At 35.7% G+C, this 17,728-nt stretch overlaps 1 protein-coding gene across 8 annotated transcripts in view; it reads left to right on the top strand.

Moving 5' to 3' along the window:
- CNTLN (centlein) overlaps positions 1-17,728 on the top strand; it is a 369,536-nt gene that overhangs the window by 309,384 nt on the left and 42,424 nt on the right. For all 8 annotated transcript variants that reach the window (XR_009460954.1, XM_059724694.1, XM_059724692.1 and 5 more), the window contains 5 exons: positions 3,518-3,709; positions 9,504-9,601; positions 11,243-11,369; positions 13,037-13,174; positions 13,569-13,754. Coding sequence is in view for 7 of the 8 variants with exons in the window: in XM_059724694.1 (XP_059580677.1) it covers positions 3,518-3,709; positions 9,504-9,601; positions 11,243-11,369; positions 13,037-13,174; positions 13,569-13,754 (741 nt within the window). In the remaining variant the exon portion in view is untranslated. The remainder of the gene's footprint in view (positions 1-3,517; positions 3,710-9,503; positions 9,602-11,242; positions 11,370-13,036; positions 13,175-13,568; positions 13,755-17,728) is intronic.

Genomic DNA, 17,728 nt, shown 5'->3' with positions numbered 1-17,728 from the left:
TTTCTATTGAAAATGTTTTGATGTAATAACAAATCCATATAACAAAAATTCAGGTAAAACACCTGCTTTTTCAAAGTAGTTAGAACAAGATTGCCACTTGTATTCAACTTGTTTAAAGGTACTGTCAAGCGTGCAAATAATTGAAAAGGGTTGTGTTTATTAATCATCATAACAATATTTGCCAATAATCACCGAAGTATTTTTTGTATATATAGAAGAGCTATTCTGTAATCATCAGTGTACAAGATGCTTCAGAGAACGTATAAACTGAAGCTATATTACCAGAGAGACTGCCAGTTGGACAAATATTTTTTCTTTAATAAAATACCTTTGAAGAGAGCTTTATCTTCATCCTTAAGCCTATAGCTGTATTCCTTTGCTGGGATGTAATTTAAACATTTCATGAGAGATTGGCTATGCACACTGGACCTGTGTTCATCTATACTAGACAACTGCACTTCAAGGAAAGATTTTTTTTTTCTTGATAGGCAATTAGCAATAATTAGGAAGATTCACCTCAATACGATGTCAACATCAGGTTGATTAAAAAAGTTGAATGTCAGTGGCTTAAAAAGAGGGGGGTTTTATCCTTGACACACAGGTATGGCATGTGAAACATGAAATGTTAATTTAACTTTTCTGCTTATTATTCATGCACAATATTATTTTGTCATTCAGATACTACACTGACAGAGTGCAAGGCGTGTTAAAATAGTACTTCTAGAATAAAAAGAGGATTAATCTACCATTGGCCAATTAGCCAAAGGGTACTTAATGGTCTCTAAAGGCTACTGAAGTCTAACAACTAGCTAAAGCACTGGTAAAAAGTCCTCTATATTACCTTCATTTACTTGACATTTGGTGAAACAGCACGTAGGCTGCTGATAACTGCATTTGCCTGAAAATAGTTTATAAATGAGTGATCTGGTGGTACTTGCTAAAAATTCAGAAAAGTTGCTATTAGATAAATGACTAATAACTTCTACATTTCAGAACTTTTGGGAGTTCTTTCACAGTTTCTGGTCCAGCTTAGAAATGGAACATCAAGTTGTCAGAGTTTTTATTTCGTTTACACGTCCGAAGTACCAGATTTTCAAGGACATATAGGGGTTGTATAAGAGACACTTTCTTTGGGGCTTTGAAGCTTAGATGCTTGTATTTCTCTTGTCTCTAAAAATTATATATGATCATATGCTAAGGCTAGAGTACAATTACTTTTACTTTCTGATGTATGTATATATTTTTTCATCTTTTTAGGTGGTGGCATTTCATTTTACTTCATTTTAGCTGTATTTTTTTTAATTCCCTGTCAATAGAGAGATATTGATTCTATTCACAAGAGACAAAGATAGTTTTAAGAGTAGAAATACTAACTGTAGAATTCTTGCCTGAGCAACCAGAAAGTTGGCAACATTTCACATTTTTATGAATACTTTACAAATAGAAACACTGAGCAATGACATTTTGCATGTGAAAGTGTTGCTTTTGCTAGATATATTAACCCAACATTTGTAGTTACTCCACACTGCTACTGCACATTTTTTAAGTATCCTTTGCTGTTGAGTCTTTCTCCTACATTGTGTTCATTTGAAGAAGTGAGAGATTAGAATAGTTTAAAATGATTAAAATCCATCCAGTCAAAAGATACATTAATATCATTGTTCTTCTGTTTAATAATGAAATTAAAGCAAACTTGGAAAGGCATGGAATTATTAACCCTTTTATCCAAATGCTAGTAACATGTATGCACTCACATATAGCATGGCCATGATCTGTGGAATTCCTCCAGAGTATCTAAGCCGTGATATTAGTATTTAGTTGGAAAAGTAGAATGTATTATGTTGTGTCCATAAATAATGTTTAATATTACTGAAAATTTTCAAGCTTCCCCATGCTGTCTGCAATGGACACAAAAATGTCTGTGAAAGTGAGTTGTTTTCCCTGGTTGTATTTTCTTTCATAAACTCTCAGATTATTTAAATATGTGTGTTGACATGTATGCATTTGTTTATATTTTAAGAATCACTGAATTTTGCAAACAGCTTCTGAACAGTATAAAATTCTGCTTTTAATCTAAATATTACTCTGTCTTGAAATGTTACCAATATATTCTATTTACTTTTACTAATTTCTTTTATCTGACATTATGTAATTAACTATACATTTAGCCATTTTAAATCTGTAATATCTCTTCTGATTTCTAATTGGGATTCTTCACAGAGGAAGATTTTTCCCCCCTCTGAGAGATTTCAATACCATTTTGTCTAATTGTTCCTTATGTTAAACTACCATATTATAAACTTCTTTCGAATAATAAAATAGTGCTGTAGTTACCCTCTTAAGTAGCCAGAGAGTTGTTAGGCCATTAAAGCCTGATGGCTTTCTGCTGACTACAGACTGGTGAAAGATGACCACTGGCATAAAGATTCAGCTACCTTTTTGCAAAATAATGTTCACTGCGTATTCTTTACAATAGGAGCATTAAAGCAAATATTTTATTTTTTAAATTATGTCTTTAAGGACCATTTTCATATACTGCTTCACTGATTAAATGGCCTTTGTCAGTTGTCAATCAAGTGCAATAAGACTTAGATAGTTTGTTTGCATGTTATTTATTTGAATTAAATCCCTAACAAGCCTTGTCTGCTAATTGGACTTAACATTTATGTTGCTAAATGAGAAGCATTTTGGCTGCAGTGTAGGGTGGTAAGACCTACCCAGTGGAAAAAACAACTAACATCTGTTATCCTGTCCTGCTCCAGCTTGGTTTTTACCAGTTAAGTACATCAGCCCTAGAGTCAAGGTTATGGAATATGTGGTTCTCTGGCTATGGTGCATATATGTGAAAGAGAAGGAATTACACAACATGAATAAAGACCAGCCAACCAGAAGTTATTTAGTGCAGCTGGTCCATTTTGCTTTAACCTCTACAAGCCCTACAAATATCAAAACAAAAGCCAAGAAAAGGATGTATGTTTTACAGAAGTTGTCAACAGAGCATTCAAGTAAACTTGCAGTGTTCACCATTAAAACAGAACTGACATTTAACCACCTTTCACTGCACAGTGGTATCTGAGATACCATGGTATTTCCTGATACTTAGTGCAGAAAATAAGTGTAGAATCAGAGACAGCCCTAAGGAAAACATCTTTTTTAACAGTTACCACTATTATACTGCTATTCTTTTACAACTCTCTATAATAAGATTTTTTTTTTTCCTGCCATGGGACAATTCTCAACACAGGCAATCAAACTTTTAAGGTTTCATGAGTGCCTTTTTAAAAGTTCAAGCCTTTTTGTGTTCAGTTATTTCTCTTTACCGCCAGATTTGATTCCCTCCCCTTGAGTCCTCTCAACAAATTATTTCAATCAACCAATATGTAATGTAGAATACAGACAATGTACATGTGTATTGTTTCTTTTCTAATGCTAACCCATAGACGCATATATCTTGTTATGATTGATCAGACACACTTCTTGAATGTAACTGATTGTTGTTACTTGTACTTGGAAACAGACATTGACCTCTGATCTGGCCAAGTTGCAACAAGAGAGAGAAGATTTAAAAGGAAAATTAGAGCATGTGTCCCGAGCTATGAAGCTAAGGGAAGATCCATCTCCTGTGACTTCTAATGAGGCTGAAGCCACACCAACAACTCCTTCAAAGAACATAGATTTGGAGATGAAGCAGCTACACTGTAAACTAAAGGTGAGAGAACAGATGTGATCCATCTACCAGGATAACTTTTATTTTTTTTGTATTTCCAAAGCTGTCACAGAGATATGAAAAGATATATTTTATATTGTTTATCCAATAACTAGCAGCGTAGGGTGCCAGGTAATATTTGTTCTTAAGTGGTAAATATATCATCAAAAACAGATGAGTGAAACTTGAAGTTAAATACATTTTACAGGCTGAGGTGGCCAGATGAAAAAACTATGGACTACAGTCAATTGCAAATCATCTTGTTAAGAGTACTGTGGAGTTATGATGATTCCAAGCTTCCTGTGAGAAGGCATTGAGCAGTAGTGACTTGTGATTAGCATTAAGATAGAGGTGCACTGGTTTCATCACTCATGTTACTCTTTTTGTTTTGTATCATCATGTCTGCATGTCGTGATGAAAGTATGAATTCCCACTGTTCCAGATTTACCATTTTTCATGTAGAAACTATGAAAACTTTAGACCAAAATCAGTATCATCTGCTCATATAGGGACTGTATGTTATTGAATAGAAATAGCTGGCACCAAATGTATGGAAGCCCAATATCAGATATTAAATCAGTTTTCAATACTTCATACTAAACATGAATTAAATGTTTTAATATTAAAAAAAAAAGTTTTGACAACCCGATGATTAGTAGAATCTGTATTTAAATTGTAAGTTTTTTTGGCATAAGAAGCTATTAAGAATTCAGTTTTGGAATTGTTACTTGTTTTTTAGTCAAAGCAGTTAGTAAAAAATTAAGCTCGTAGCAATTGTTTCTGACAGAAGTTGATGATAGGTGCATGTTTGATGCAATCCTTTTCTATTTGCAAATTTAAATTTCCATGAGAAAAGCAGGAACAGCAGTGTCTTAGCTTATAATTCCGAGCATTGCTCAGGTAGTGCTCTGCCAAAAGACACCTTTTTCAGAGATATGCTCTTACTGCATGTTCCAGCTGTGTCTAGTGCTTCCTTGGTTCCTTGCTGCTCAGCAGCTGTCCTTTCTGTCATTTCCACAGACACAAACCACAAAACAGGAGCTTAAGTGTTGTTTTAGACTGTCTCAAATGAAGGGTAGTTGCACCTAACCTTTAACAGTACACTGATGATTTAAAATATTTTGTCTGTGAGCCAAATCCTTGTTCAGTATTAAAGTCAGGCCAACGTCTCATTGATTTTAATGGAAGCTTTACCTGAATAAGGTCTGAGTTTAAAAAAAACCCAAAACTTATAGATGGCTTGAGAATGTGGCCATATATTTGCAGTGTAAACTACCTATATGATGTAAATGTTTTATATTACATATAGAGATGTAATAATTACAAATAAATTTGTTACATTCAAGGCTTGTTACCTGGAAGGTTCTGAATTTAGAGCTTTCCCCTGTATCTTTTGATGATACTTGCACCAAAAAAAAGCTAAGTTTCTTGATCCCTTGTAGAAAAACATAGAACTTTAGAGTTGAGTCGTAGCAGATAAGCAACAGAGCAGGGAATGCTTTTCAAACACTTTATTTTAAAATGTTATATTTAGTTGTACATACATATATTGTTAAGGATGTGGGATCTTAAAATAGTTATTTGTATTCACCTGTGGCAGAAGAATATTTTTCTGATCTATTGATGTATAATGGCAAACATAATATTGTATCTAGGGACAGTTTTCTTTCCACGACAGAACATTCTTTTGTTTCTTTTCTACTGTATTGCTGAAAGTATTTTCAAGGAAACAACATCCTTGTTCCTAATGAAGAGTTGCTCCTGTATGCTGAGTGAAAACTGAACTTGATGGCACATCTCTGTCTATCTATAATGTGATGAATTTCAGGGAATTTCAAGGACCTGAGGGATGAGACAATGAGGATAAGAGTTAAGGTCAAGATTGGGATTTTGGTTTGGGTTGGGTACCACAGAGCTTCTTCTGCCTATAGCACTGCATAGAAATCCTGTCAGCTTTATTTTAGGTGAAATTAAGGTGTTGGAAGTCTACTCCCCCATTCTACCCAGACCCTCCAAATTGCCTCCTTGCCTCCCTCTAGTCAACCCCTTACCCAGCTGGACCTCTTGCTGCCAGAAGGAGAGGTATGGCAGGACCAGAGTGAAGATCTGTTTGGGTATACAGCTCTGCCTGTGTAAAGTGAAAAGATATGTGACCCCCTAACTGTTATCCAAAAAATAGTTAAAAACTTGCATGCTTTTCTTGCAGGCAGAGCCTCACTCAGGCTTCCTTCTACTTCCCAACCAAGTATAAAGGCCTCTTCTGGAAGTAGGATGCTGAACAGCCTTTGACTAAATATGTAACTTTTCAAACAAGGAAGAGGCTGGGATGCAGATTTTAACTGGCCAGCATGCTGTGTGACCTAATTAAAATGTACTTGCTAGATAGACCCATCCCACAGAGCCCTGGTGGTATTAACCAGAACCTGCCTTTCTCAACATTTGACCTTTGACTTGAGTCCCCTCCCTGCCCCTCCTCTTCCAGGACATGTGACTTGTCTTGGTCTCTTATTGCTGCGTCCCTGTAATTTCATCCCCCACTTCTTAGACTTTTGTTTAACCCTTAGGCGTCACCCTCAAAAAGTCTATTCATCTGTTATATAGCCAGTCTGACGCCTCTTAGGAGCCAAAACCATGCCTCCTGCTTGTCCCAACTTTTCTCTGCTCATTCATATCTTAGTGGTTGCCACTTGTTTTTCCTCTTCTCTGACTTTTGTGCCATCCCTTCACTCATCTGCCCAAAACTGGGGCTCTCTTTCCATGTATTCCACATTACTCTGCTTACGGTAGTCTCAAACTCCTAGAAGCCTCAGTTGCTTTCCAAAAGATAAAGAGTAAAAGATTTGGTCTAAAACTTTAAATGTATCAGAACTTGCTGTTGAGCAAATTGAGTGCAAACAATTTGCTTAAGATTTATGATGAACACTTATGATACCAACCCAGAGTTACTCAGTTTCTACTTGATTCTGATTCAAGCAAACTCTCTTTGAAGTATAATAGAGTTGCAGTATCCTGTCTAAATTAGTGGGGATTTACTTCAGTAAGGACCTAAGGTTTGGCTGATATTTGGGACATTTGATAATATGGTAACTTTGGCTTTTGGTACAAGTATCTTTTTTCTTTTGAATGGCAACAAAATATCTATAAGAAAAGCATGCTCTTAAAAGCATTTCCAAGTGGATGCCCTGTTGCTAATTATAAATACAAATACAGCTTCTTAAACATACTTTGTGTCCCATTTTGCTCAGATATCTCAAGCCCCTGGAAGTGGGTTAAACATTCTAAATATAAAAGTTTAAATTGGGTATAAAGAATTGATACCTGGAATCCATATGATCTGTCAGAACCCTTGTATATGGATTTCCATATTCTACCTCAGAAAAAAGGCTCGACCCTTTCTGTGCTGCATTTCCATTTTTCTACTACCTCACGGGCAGACATTCTACCTCTGGCAGGACACACAGGAAATAGTCCCAAACACAAAAATCCTTTTCTACTGAGCCCCCTTTGTACTAGATCAGCTCTCTTTGTTTAACAAATAAGTATTTGTCTAACATAACCTGGCAGCATGTACTGGTGCTGTGCTGCCTACATGCAGAAGGATGTAACAAAGGTGACAGAAAAAATACAAAGACCTGGGGTTTCCACCCAGAGAACCTTGGTTCCTCTAGCAGATCCTTGTTGCCAGGGCTAGTTGGAAATAAGATCCGCACCTGCCTTTCCTAACTGTCTTTACCCAAGTCTGCCTGGAAAAAGAAATTCCTTCCCCTTCCATGTCACCCACTGTGGCTTCTTTGCACAGGAAAAGACAATTCCTTTCTGGGTAATACTTGTATAGCCATTATAAAAAGCTTTACTTAGTTTCTAATAATGTGCAGAGGCCAACTTGCCACACAAAGATTTATTTTCATGTCTAAGATGTAAACCCGTATCACTGGGTATTCTGCTTCAGGCTAATGAAAGTCAAGCAAGGTAATTCAGTAATATTCTGCTGCCTTTTACCTTGTTAACATTTTTCTGGTTAAATCTGTCCTTTTCAGGATCTAGTGAGATGTTGAACCCAGAAATGTTGGTATCCTAGGCATGCTTTAACCACATTAGAATGCTTCACGTTGTGTAATAAATCACTGGGGCTCAAATTCATTAAGAAAAATCCTGCAGTCCTTACTCAGGCAAAATGCTACCAATCTTTGTCACAACACAAAAATGATTATTACATTCCTCTTCTCTTTTTGGTTTTAAATCTATGCATTATTCTTTATCCTTCACAGTATGCCTGTATTTACCACCATGTATGCATATGCGCGCGTGCACACAAAAAAATATACCCACAGTTTTTAAAATTAAAATATTCTACTTTCAGGTTAGACTTACTGCCATGTTTTTCTAATTTTTACTTTTAAAAAAACGTTAAACTAAAATAATTAGAAATTAAAGACTCCAGAGAGCAAAGAATAAGCAGCATTATTGAAAAAGTGAGTAGCCAACATTTTCTGTTTAAAAAGAAAAATGAGAGGGAAGCTATAGTTTTAGGAAGGAGACAGTATATAGTATTAAAACAGTACTTTACACCTATCTGTACACACAAAAGTCTGTTCCCCTCTAGGTGCACAGTGTTGTGCATAGTATTCCCTTTAATGTTAATGAGCATTACAAACCTTCACTGAGAAGGAAAATTTCCTCGAGTACCTTTACTGCCTGTCTGATCTATTTGCTCCCTGTTATAGATTTGATGGGTTAATTCCCAAAGCACAACACAATGGCTGAATCTGCAAAAATGTACATACCCACACACACACACACACATTGCATGTGCATTTTCCATCTATGTACTTTTTTACTATGCCATTTGCTTAGGGGTTTCAAAGTCTAATTTGTTCTTATGTACTAGTTCTTTTAATTTCAGCTCTTAATACATGCATTTATTTAAACATGCAATCAGATGGATATTTACATTTATTTCTTTTTCTGCCCACTTCTTAAATTGATCTGTACCTAATCCTGGGCCAGAACATCCCCTGTGCATTCACACACAACAAGGGGTTTCTGCTTGCAAATCTCTTACTGTATAGAGCAGGGAAAAACAGATAACACTGACCACCTCTACTCTCATCTGAGATGAACATCCATTCACTGAAATTACACATGGTTAAGTGTTTAGGACTGGTACTTCCTTTACACAAACTACAAATTTTTATATTGAAATCTAACCAAAAGAGTAATACACCTTGGAGAGGGAACAGCTGGAAAGGACAGCAGAGCACCAGCTGTTTTTGGAGTCTGACTCCTTGTGCTTGTAAATCCTTGATCAAAAGGATTAGAAGGAACCATTATTTGAAGGATCTGGACCCCACGTTGAGCCCATACACATCCTGGTAGGAAGAGTATAGTTTAAAAAAAACAAACCCTTAACAAGATGAACCTGGTAGATATTTACTTCCCTCCTGCCTACTCATGCCTCCTATTGACTGCCATGTGCAGAGGGAAATCTAGTTCTGTGAGGTACAAAAATCCTACTTGTACCCTGCAAAACATAAATTCATAATTAATGGATATTGTCAGGCAAGAAATTAGTTTTGGGTTTGCCTTCAAAGGGAAAGACTTGTGATAAATGTAAAACTAAGAATGTTCTTTTGTACAACCTCATAGATACTAATTATTCTTTAATAACATTAATAAAATATAGACTAAATTTATTCCATGAGCTCTTTTTATTTTAAACAAATTCATTATTGGTTATACCTCAGATAATATTTAATCCACTTTATTTATGTTTTAAGAATTTTTTTTTTCCATCTAGAATGCAAATAATGAAATCACTAAACAGTCAACCACCATTAAGTCTTTGAAAAATGAAGTACAAGAGAAAGAAAAACGGATGTGGGAACTACAAGAAAAGTATGTTCTGTCCTCTATTCATTGTGTTTGGTGCCACCCTGTGGCAGATAAGAGCTTATTCCACTATTAACTGTTTCCAACCCAGACTTGTTAAAAGAACCTTTTCTTTTTACCTCCTCTCTTTTTCATAATCTTGCCTATTGTTACGCAGGTTTTTTTAGAAAATCAGAGCAGTACATGCTAAGATCACATTTTATGTAAACTGATGAGTGATTACCTGGCTACCATTTCTGCATTTCAATAAGAATATCTAAAGTCAGGATTCAGACCCCAGAGTTGACTTAAGTTATCCTTCATGTAAATCTAAATGAATGCCTCAGCACTGCTAAAAGCAATCTTTCAAATACAGTAATTCTTTGCCTAGGGGCTAAGAGACATGTCAAGGTTTAGATGCTTAAACTGGATTAAGTATCCAGTCTTACATGTGTAGAAAGGGCAAAAGGACAGTTATGTTTGTTTAGATTTGAATTGATTAAGGGTTATTTTATGTTTGGAATTCATGTGTATTGGCTTGACACATGCTATTGAGACTTTTTTTTTCCTAACTGCAGATATAATATTGTTCTTTACTTATGTTAGGATATAAATGTAATCTATCAGAACATTAATGACTTTCATGTCTGACCAGATGATTTTAAAAATTAATCTAACTCCACACAATTTTTTTTTTTTTTTTTTTAGAGAAACATTAAACATTTCCTGTATTGATGCAGTTTGCTCATTTCAAATGTAAAGGACTCTTTAAAATACTTTAGTAGTGTATATTTTCTATTAATTAGTACATTAAGATAAAATTAGGGAAGGCTTCAACTATTATATTCCAAATCAGAATAAAAATATTGTGGTTGCTTATCATACTGTTTTTACATAGCAAATACTGCATTTGCTTGTCAGATGTATTCCTCCTAATCACCTCAATAATATTAATACGTCAATTCAAATGCAAAATATGTGAAGTCATTTACTGTACCACAGTTCTCTCGCTGGGTTTATACAGCATTAATGTGTGATATCAACACTGCTTTATGCCTGAAAATACCACTTATTCATTTTGTTTTATAGGGAAAAAGTAGCATAGTGATGTGCTTATATTAATAAATTACTCAGTGTATATGTGTAAAATACTAATTTATTCTTCTGCTGGAGAAGCATTTCATAAGGCATACAATCCTCTATCGTAACCTTTAAAATATGTCAGAGGAGGTGTAAGCTTTATTTTTTAAGATACTTCTGTGAAAAATGGTGTGTGTGCATGTGTGTGTGTTGATTTTGAATGTTTTGTAGGAAATAATTTGAAATTACAGACCAGTCCGAAAGGATCCCAGTGAAACATTTTTCCTTTATTGCTGTGAACAATTGACTTTCATAAATGGAAATTCCACCTGTTTTTAAATGATTGAAAAATATATACCACATAATAATAATTTTCCCTAATTCATTAGTTTACATTTTTTCAACAACTGTATTGCTTTATAACAACTTTCACTAAAACCTTTAAAACTATTTACCTGAATGATAGTCTTTTATTTAGATAATAAGCTTTAGAAATAAATTAACGCTCACTTCATTCAAACATTTAATTGTTTAAAGTAACTAGATATTAAGAGCTGTGATTCGTGTAATTTTTCCTCTTATTTTCAGGATTTCTCGGGTGGAGAGAGACTTAAATATGAAAAGACACTTGATAGAAGACTTGAGGTCTCGGCTAAAAGCAAACCAGGAAAATGAAAAACTCGATAGGGAAGCAGTTGAAACTCTTGAGAAAAAGGTTCTTCTTTATTACTCGTATTTAAACCAAAAAAAAAAAAAAGATTCTATTTGGATTGCACAAATTATTCTACCACACCAGATTTGCAGTGCAAATTTACAACTTAAAGAATAGAATAAATTTAATTACCGTTTTGTAATTACTGTCCATTTGAGTTTTTACAAAATTGTAATGTCATGACTGCTTTAATTCACCAAATTCAGTGTATAAATATGTAACTATAAAGCATTAAAAAACTCAGTGTTGGTATTTGATGTATGTAATCTAGCAGGAATGTTGTGCACTTTCCAACACAAAATGCATTGAAGATCAAACAAGGATTTTTCTATGTGACATTCAGATGCACAAAATGTACCTATGTAGATTTTTTGTCTACTGTGGTTAAATGCAGTATTTTAGACCACCTAAATTAATTGCTTGTATTGCAGTATTATCAATGATCCAAAATTCAAGTTTTATTATTATTCCATATCTTGATTATGTATTTAAGTAAAGCTAAAAGTCATTATCCAAATTTAATTTCCTTAGTATATTGTGGCATTCATGGAAACAGGAAAAAATTCAGTATGATAAAACATTTTTTAATGGTATCTTTCAAAATCCTGTATTGCAATGTGACCCCTCATTCCTGACAAAGGGAGCTGACAGGTTAGTCTTGATGAGTATATAACCCCAAAATAGCAATAAACTATTTGCCAAGGAAGAAGTACTTATATTCTCTTAGAAAGCGGCTGCTGGCTGCACAGCTCATACGGTAGCCTCTGCTTGAAGTCATTAAGCTTTGTCAGCTCCAGAGAGAGCTACTCTCTTACCCTCTATGCCAGAGATAAGGTGTCATTAAGGAATCCTCAATCAGAGGGGTGTGGGGGGGAATAAAGAAGAGAGGAAGGAGCAAGATAAATACCTGGTTTTGTTTTTAGAGAAAACAGTTGAGAATTCAATGCTGTAATTTGTTCTTCTGCATTGCTCTTTGAGTATTTTTAGCATCCCATTTTTCAGTTTGAACAGGAGCAGAGCCTGTGTGTTTCTTTAATAATTATTTATAGAGGATCAGCTGATAAATTTGACATTATCTTTAACTGAAGATCAAAGAAATTCCCTGATACTGTACATTACCTGTAGAGCTGTGTGATTAATAGCATCTGTCATCAGAACTGAATGATTTTCTCAGAATATTCTTTCATTCCGATTTAGCCTAAATCAGTCCTCACTACATATGACAAAGTTATTATGAGTTATCTAGGAGACTGTACCACATCACAGACAATTACCATTTTCCCAGCTAAGTTTCGATTAGCATGTTTTTTCCCCTTGTGCTTAAAAAGATTTGAAATTGTGTCTTAGCTTGTTTCATAAGCAAAATATGTCTAAAAGCTACAATCCAGGAAGTAAATTTAAGAGCTTTTTTCATACATCATACCTGTCTAGACTCTCAGTTTTCATGCAGCCAAATTGTGTACAAATTAATCTCTGGCTGGATCAGTTCCTGCTACATACTATGTTCCTATTGTAATTGCTGAAAATTCAACTAAGTTTTAGCTGAAGCATCAATTTGTACAGTAAAAGCAAAAATACATTTATTTGTTATTTTGGTTTTTGTTTGCACGTTTTTAATTTAAAAAAGCAAATTGCTTTAGCTGATAATGTGGTTATTCTTTTTATTTCAGGTAAAGGCACTGACTGAAGGTTGTTCAAACAAGAAAACATCAATTGATTCATTAAAGCAACGGCTTAATGTAGCTACAAAAGAGAAGTCACAGTATGAACAAATGTATCGCAAAACTAAAGAGGAGTTGGGGAAAAAGGTATTTTTGTTAAAGTTTGGCTAGTTTTAATATAGAGTGTATTTATTGCCGATTTTTTCCTTGACTACTTCATTTTCATTATTTATTTATTTTTCAAATGAAAAGTTACAAAGTCAGCTATTTAAAATTTGTAAATATTTGCAAAAGAATATTCAACAGAATAATAGTAACATATTTCAGTGTGTGATTTCATTTACTTGGGCTGAAGCTGTATCACATTATTGCTGATAATTCAGACATTAAACATGAATGTAATGTCTGGAGGTTCCTGTGGAATGGCATTTATAATAGAATGCCCTATAAAGTTAATTTATTTGTATTTCTAGTCTAAAATTACTTCATAGTTCCCTGCCTGTGTCAGTACCAGTGCCATTTTCCTATTGATATATTTCAGGATCTCAAGCTTACAAATCTAGAAAGAAAAATAATTGAAGCTGAATGTGCCATGACTGAACTTGAGACTACTGCTTCTCAGCAACTCCATGGCTTGGCAAAGCAAAGTGGCCAAGCTCTGGAAGTAGTGCAGAAGAAACTGCTGCTGGCCAATGATAAAGTGGAAGAATTCATCACATTTGTAAAGGTTGGAATGTTGATTCCCTTTTGATTGCTCATCTAATCACAGGAAGTCTCAGGAAGTAGCAGAACAAATCTTTTTAGATTTTTGTGTTCCCTGTTGTCTGCTGCAATCTCTGCAGCTCTCCTGTTGGCCCAGTATCATTCCTCTTCAGGAGTGTGAAATGGGTAGAAACAGATTACTTGAGAGAGGCCCAATCACTCCCTCCTTCACTGTAGGCTTTCAAGAATTGGAAGGTCATCCTTTGTGTAAGACTAAGGTTGTTAACTGCCCAAGAGAAAATGCTGTTACAGTTCTATGTCAGATTAGTGTAGAATGAATATTTTAACTCTTTACATCTTTAGGCATATTTTACTATGGATTACATAGTTTGGCAAATGCACACAGATTTTTATGTAAATATAAAATAGAGAACTTTGGTATTACTACGTTTAAATAACCTTTTAAAATAATTTGTACAGTATTCTGTGCTTATGATGTGCCATTTTGGGCCTTTGCCAACAGATTGGTGTATCATGACAAGCATACAGTATGTGCTTGTATATGCAGTTTGGTAGACAGTAGTTCCAAGTATAGCAATTAATACTGGACTTCGCTGAGCAAACTTTTGTGTTAGTATTTTATAGATTACAATATAAAGACCAAATATCTGTGTCAGACTTTTCTAAAGTGCCCACAGAATCTAACTTCAGTACTCATAAATAGGAATCATAATGCATTTTTGTATGAACAAATTTAAAGTATATACTTACCCTTTTACCCAATTGGCTATTGAGACCCAAAGCCTCTATAGGGTGGAGCCACTAATCAGACACATTTGTTCAGGTCTGTTACTTTGTCAAGTAGAGGGCAGTGGTAGTCAAACACTGTTGCAATAGAGCAGACAAATAGATATACGTAGTAGATTGTCATATATATAGTACCATAATTTATAAATAACTGTGTGGTGGATTGTAATAAATTGTAAGTTAAATGGAATGTTTGTAGGTAGTATGTTTCATCTTGAAAGTTCTGTAGAATGTAATATTAATCAAGCTTGCTTGATTGTTAAAACAGGTCATTCTAGATGGGATTTGCACACACATGACTTTGGCCTAACTCTGCTCCTATTGAAAATAATTGCAAATTTCACATTGACTTTAGTGGGTTAGTTATGCCAGGGATGAACAGTTTTGAAAATTCCACCCTTAAACAATATGTGAGTTAAAGGTATATGACTTCAAAAAGTTGATAGAACTTATTGACAAAAATACTGTATTTTTTCACATCTAATGCGCACTTTTTCCCCAAAATTCAACCCCCAAAATTGGGTGCATTTATTAAGTAGGGAAGCTGTTTTCTTCACTGGGAAAGAACAAATGCCACGTAGCTGCTAAGGTAGTTGCCATTTGTACTGGCTCAAAAAGCTGAAGGGGCAGAGCCCTGTGTTAACCCCCTCACAACCATACCTATTGGCCAAGCACTGCAGCTTGTTCCTGAAGAGCAATTTTGCTGCTGGTATTATCTTGTTAAGGCTTGTGGTGTGAAACCAAAATTTTATTACAGGAGCTTATTTAAGAACTATGTATAGTAAAGAAGTAACTGTCTTACTGCAACTTTGCAAGGTTCTGGGCCTAACCTTGTGTGACAAAGTGAGTCCTCCTGGAAACACAGAGTAAAAGTAGTATTGCATCCCAGAAAAGCCTTATCAGGAAGTTCCTGCTGCCTATTTCCTTTCCCTAAACTATCTCCTAGGATGCCACATTTCTTGGACACTGTGTTCCCTGGAAGATCTAGGCTGTTATACAGTGGGCCATGACTCTGGAAAAATCTTTCTTTTCTACATTATGCCTTGCAAAACAAGGCCTATGTTTTATTTGGGGGCCTATGGCATGTGAGCAAATGCTGTAAGACTTATGGTTGTGTAACAAGTGTTTCTCCTATTTTTTCAAAACTTAGTTGTGAAAGCGAAAGATGTCATTTGCTAGCCGTCTTCTGCTAGCTTGTTATGTGGATGATCTGAAGCTGATGTCAGCACCAGCCATTGTCTATGATTCAGAAGCGTATTGACTGTTCTTGCACCATATTAATAGTGTGCTGTGTGAAAATATAGTTTTCTAACATGGGACATTTATGGGGTTTTTGTTCCCACCTTTTTGCCATATTTACCATATTTTCTCTAAGTGACCCTGAATTGAAGACAGCCCCTCAATAATTAGATTCTATACATGGAAAAATTATTAATTTGTTATAATTTTTCCATGTATAGAATCTAATTATTGGGGAGTCATCTTTAATTCATCCCTCTAACAGCTGCAAGAGGACAGGCAGTGGTGAGGTAGGAGGCATGGGGAGTCAAGCAGCTTAACCACTGCTTGTGCCTGTCCCTTTGGCCCCCTCTACCCACTGCCTGCCTCCATGCATCCTGGGGTCTCCCTTCCCCCTAGCCTCTGCATTCTCACTACCGCCCCCCAGCCTATACTCCCCACTTTCCCCCCAGCCTCTATTTCACATTAGCAGGTTCTGTCTGCATTCTAGCCTGGGGTACACTGCATGGCCCCAGCCCCCCCATAGCAACCATATGGGCTGTGCACCACTGCTATGGGGCTAGGCTATGGGGCAGCATGCACAGAGCCTGATGGCACAGAGCTAGGGTTAGTTAGGCAGGAGAGCAGAGGCTCTGTGAGGGGTGGGGGGAGTAAATAGGGAGGGAAGAGGCTGCAGAGGGGGAATGGCAGGGTGCAGAGGCAGCAGAGAGGAATGGATGATAGGCAGCAGTTGCAGCTGTGCCTCTGAGCACAAACCATACCAGCTGCCTGCCTCCCCCCCCCCCCCCGCCCCCCCCGGTACTCATTTTAAAGAGAAGGAACTTTTTTCTCCAGGGTAAATGGGAGGAGAAACCTCATCTTGGACTCGAGTGAATATGGTATTAATGCCTAAAGTAATGAAGATGTATATTAACTCAGACCTATCAATTTTTAGTTCCTTTGTTTCTTTCATGAACATATTGATGAAGCACAAAGGGTCTTATTCTAGTTTCACTCACATAGCTCTAAATTTGGAGTAACTTCATTGAAGTCAGTTATACTGAATGTATGTTAACTGTAAGAAATGAGTCAGAGTTAGCATGTTGTCCCTTGCTCCTTTCTCCCTCTAGATTCCCTTACATTATTTCACTTACTTAAGTCTTTTAAGCACATTTTTCCACTGAGTAATTTGACTTGGGGAAACAGACCATTACTCTTATTGTAACAAATTAAAACTAGGGTATTTTCCCTAATCCAGTCTCTGAAGAGTGTAATGCTCCAAATGCAAAGTATGGGGTGGCAAAAACTTCTGTTTTCATAAATAGCAAATTTGCCATAAGACAGTTAATTTATTCTATAGTAGAAAACTGGCTCCTTTCCATATTTTACTCATGGACTAAGACTGCCATTTTGTTTATAACCATGAAATAGGTGGTTCCCTGTAAAGCAAAATAATTCTGTTTTTAAGTATATAGTCACTCAAATCTCAACTTGGTGAAAACATGAAAACATATTTCAAATAGTGTTTTTGCTGAATACAGGCAACCCCCGCTTAGAGCTCTTAATTGGTCCCTGAAAAAATTAGTGTTAAGCGAAACGAGCATTAAGCAAAACCGAAAGTATCTGATGACCCAAGATGACGACCGCAGTTGTTTTTAATGACCCAAGATGGCAACTGCGAGCATTATAGCAAAACTCACTGAGCACTAAGTGAAATCAGGTATCAATTTAAATGAGCTTTATAGCGAAACAGTGCTAAGTGAAACAGTGTTAAGTGGGGGTTGCCTGTACAGTTCTTCTGCCTCACCTCTCTTACTTTGCAGATAAGTTGTATGAAAATGAAGATGCTGTCTACAAGTCAGATAGTAATAAACAGAGAAGTCCTTAGTAGACTTCTTTATTTAGCTAGTTACTAAATATTTATGAAAGAAAAGCCCTCTGAAACTAAATTTTATTCACAGTATACCACTGTAA

Source organism: Alligator mississippiensis, chromosome 3 (genome assembly GCF_030867095.1).
Source record: "Alligator mississippiensis isolate rAllMis1 chromosome 3, rAllMis1, whole genome shotgun sequence".
NCBI lineage: Eukaryota > Metazoa > Chordata > Crocodylia > Alligatoridae > Alligator > Alligator mississippiensis.
Note: the sequence above shows the minus strand (reverse complement) of the source record. Positions and strands in the feature narration are given on the sequence as shown.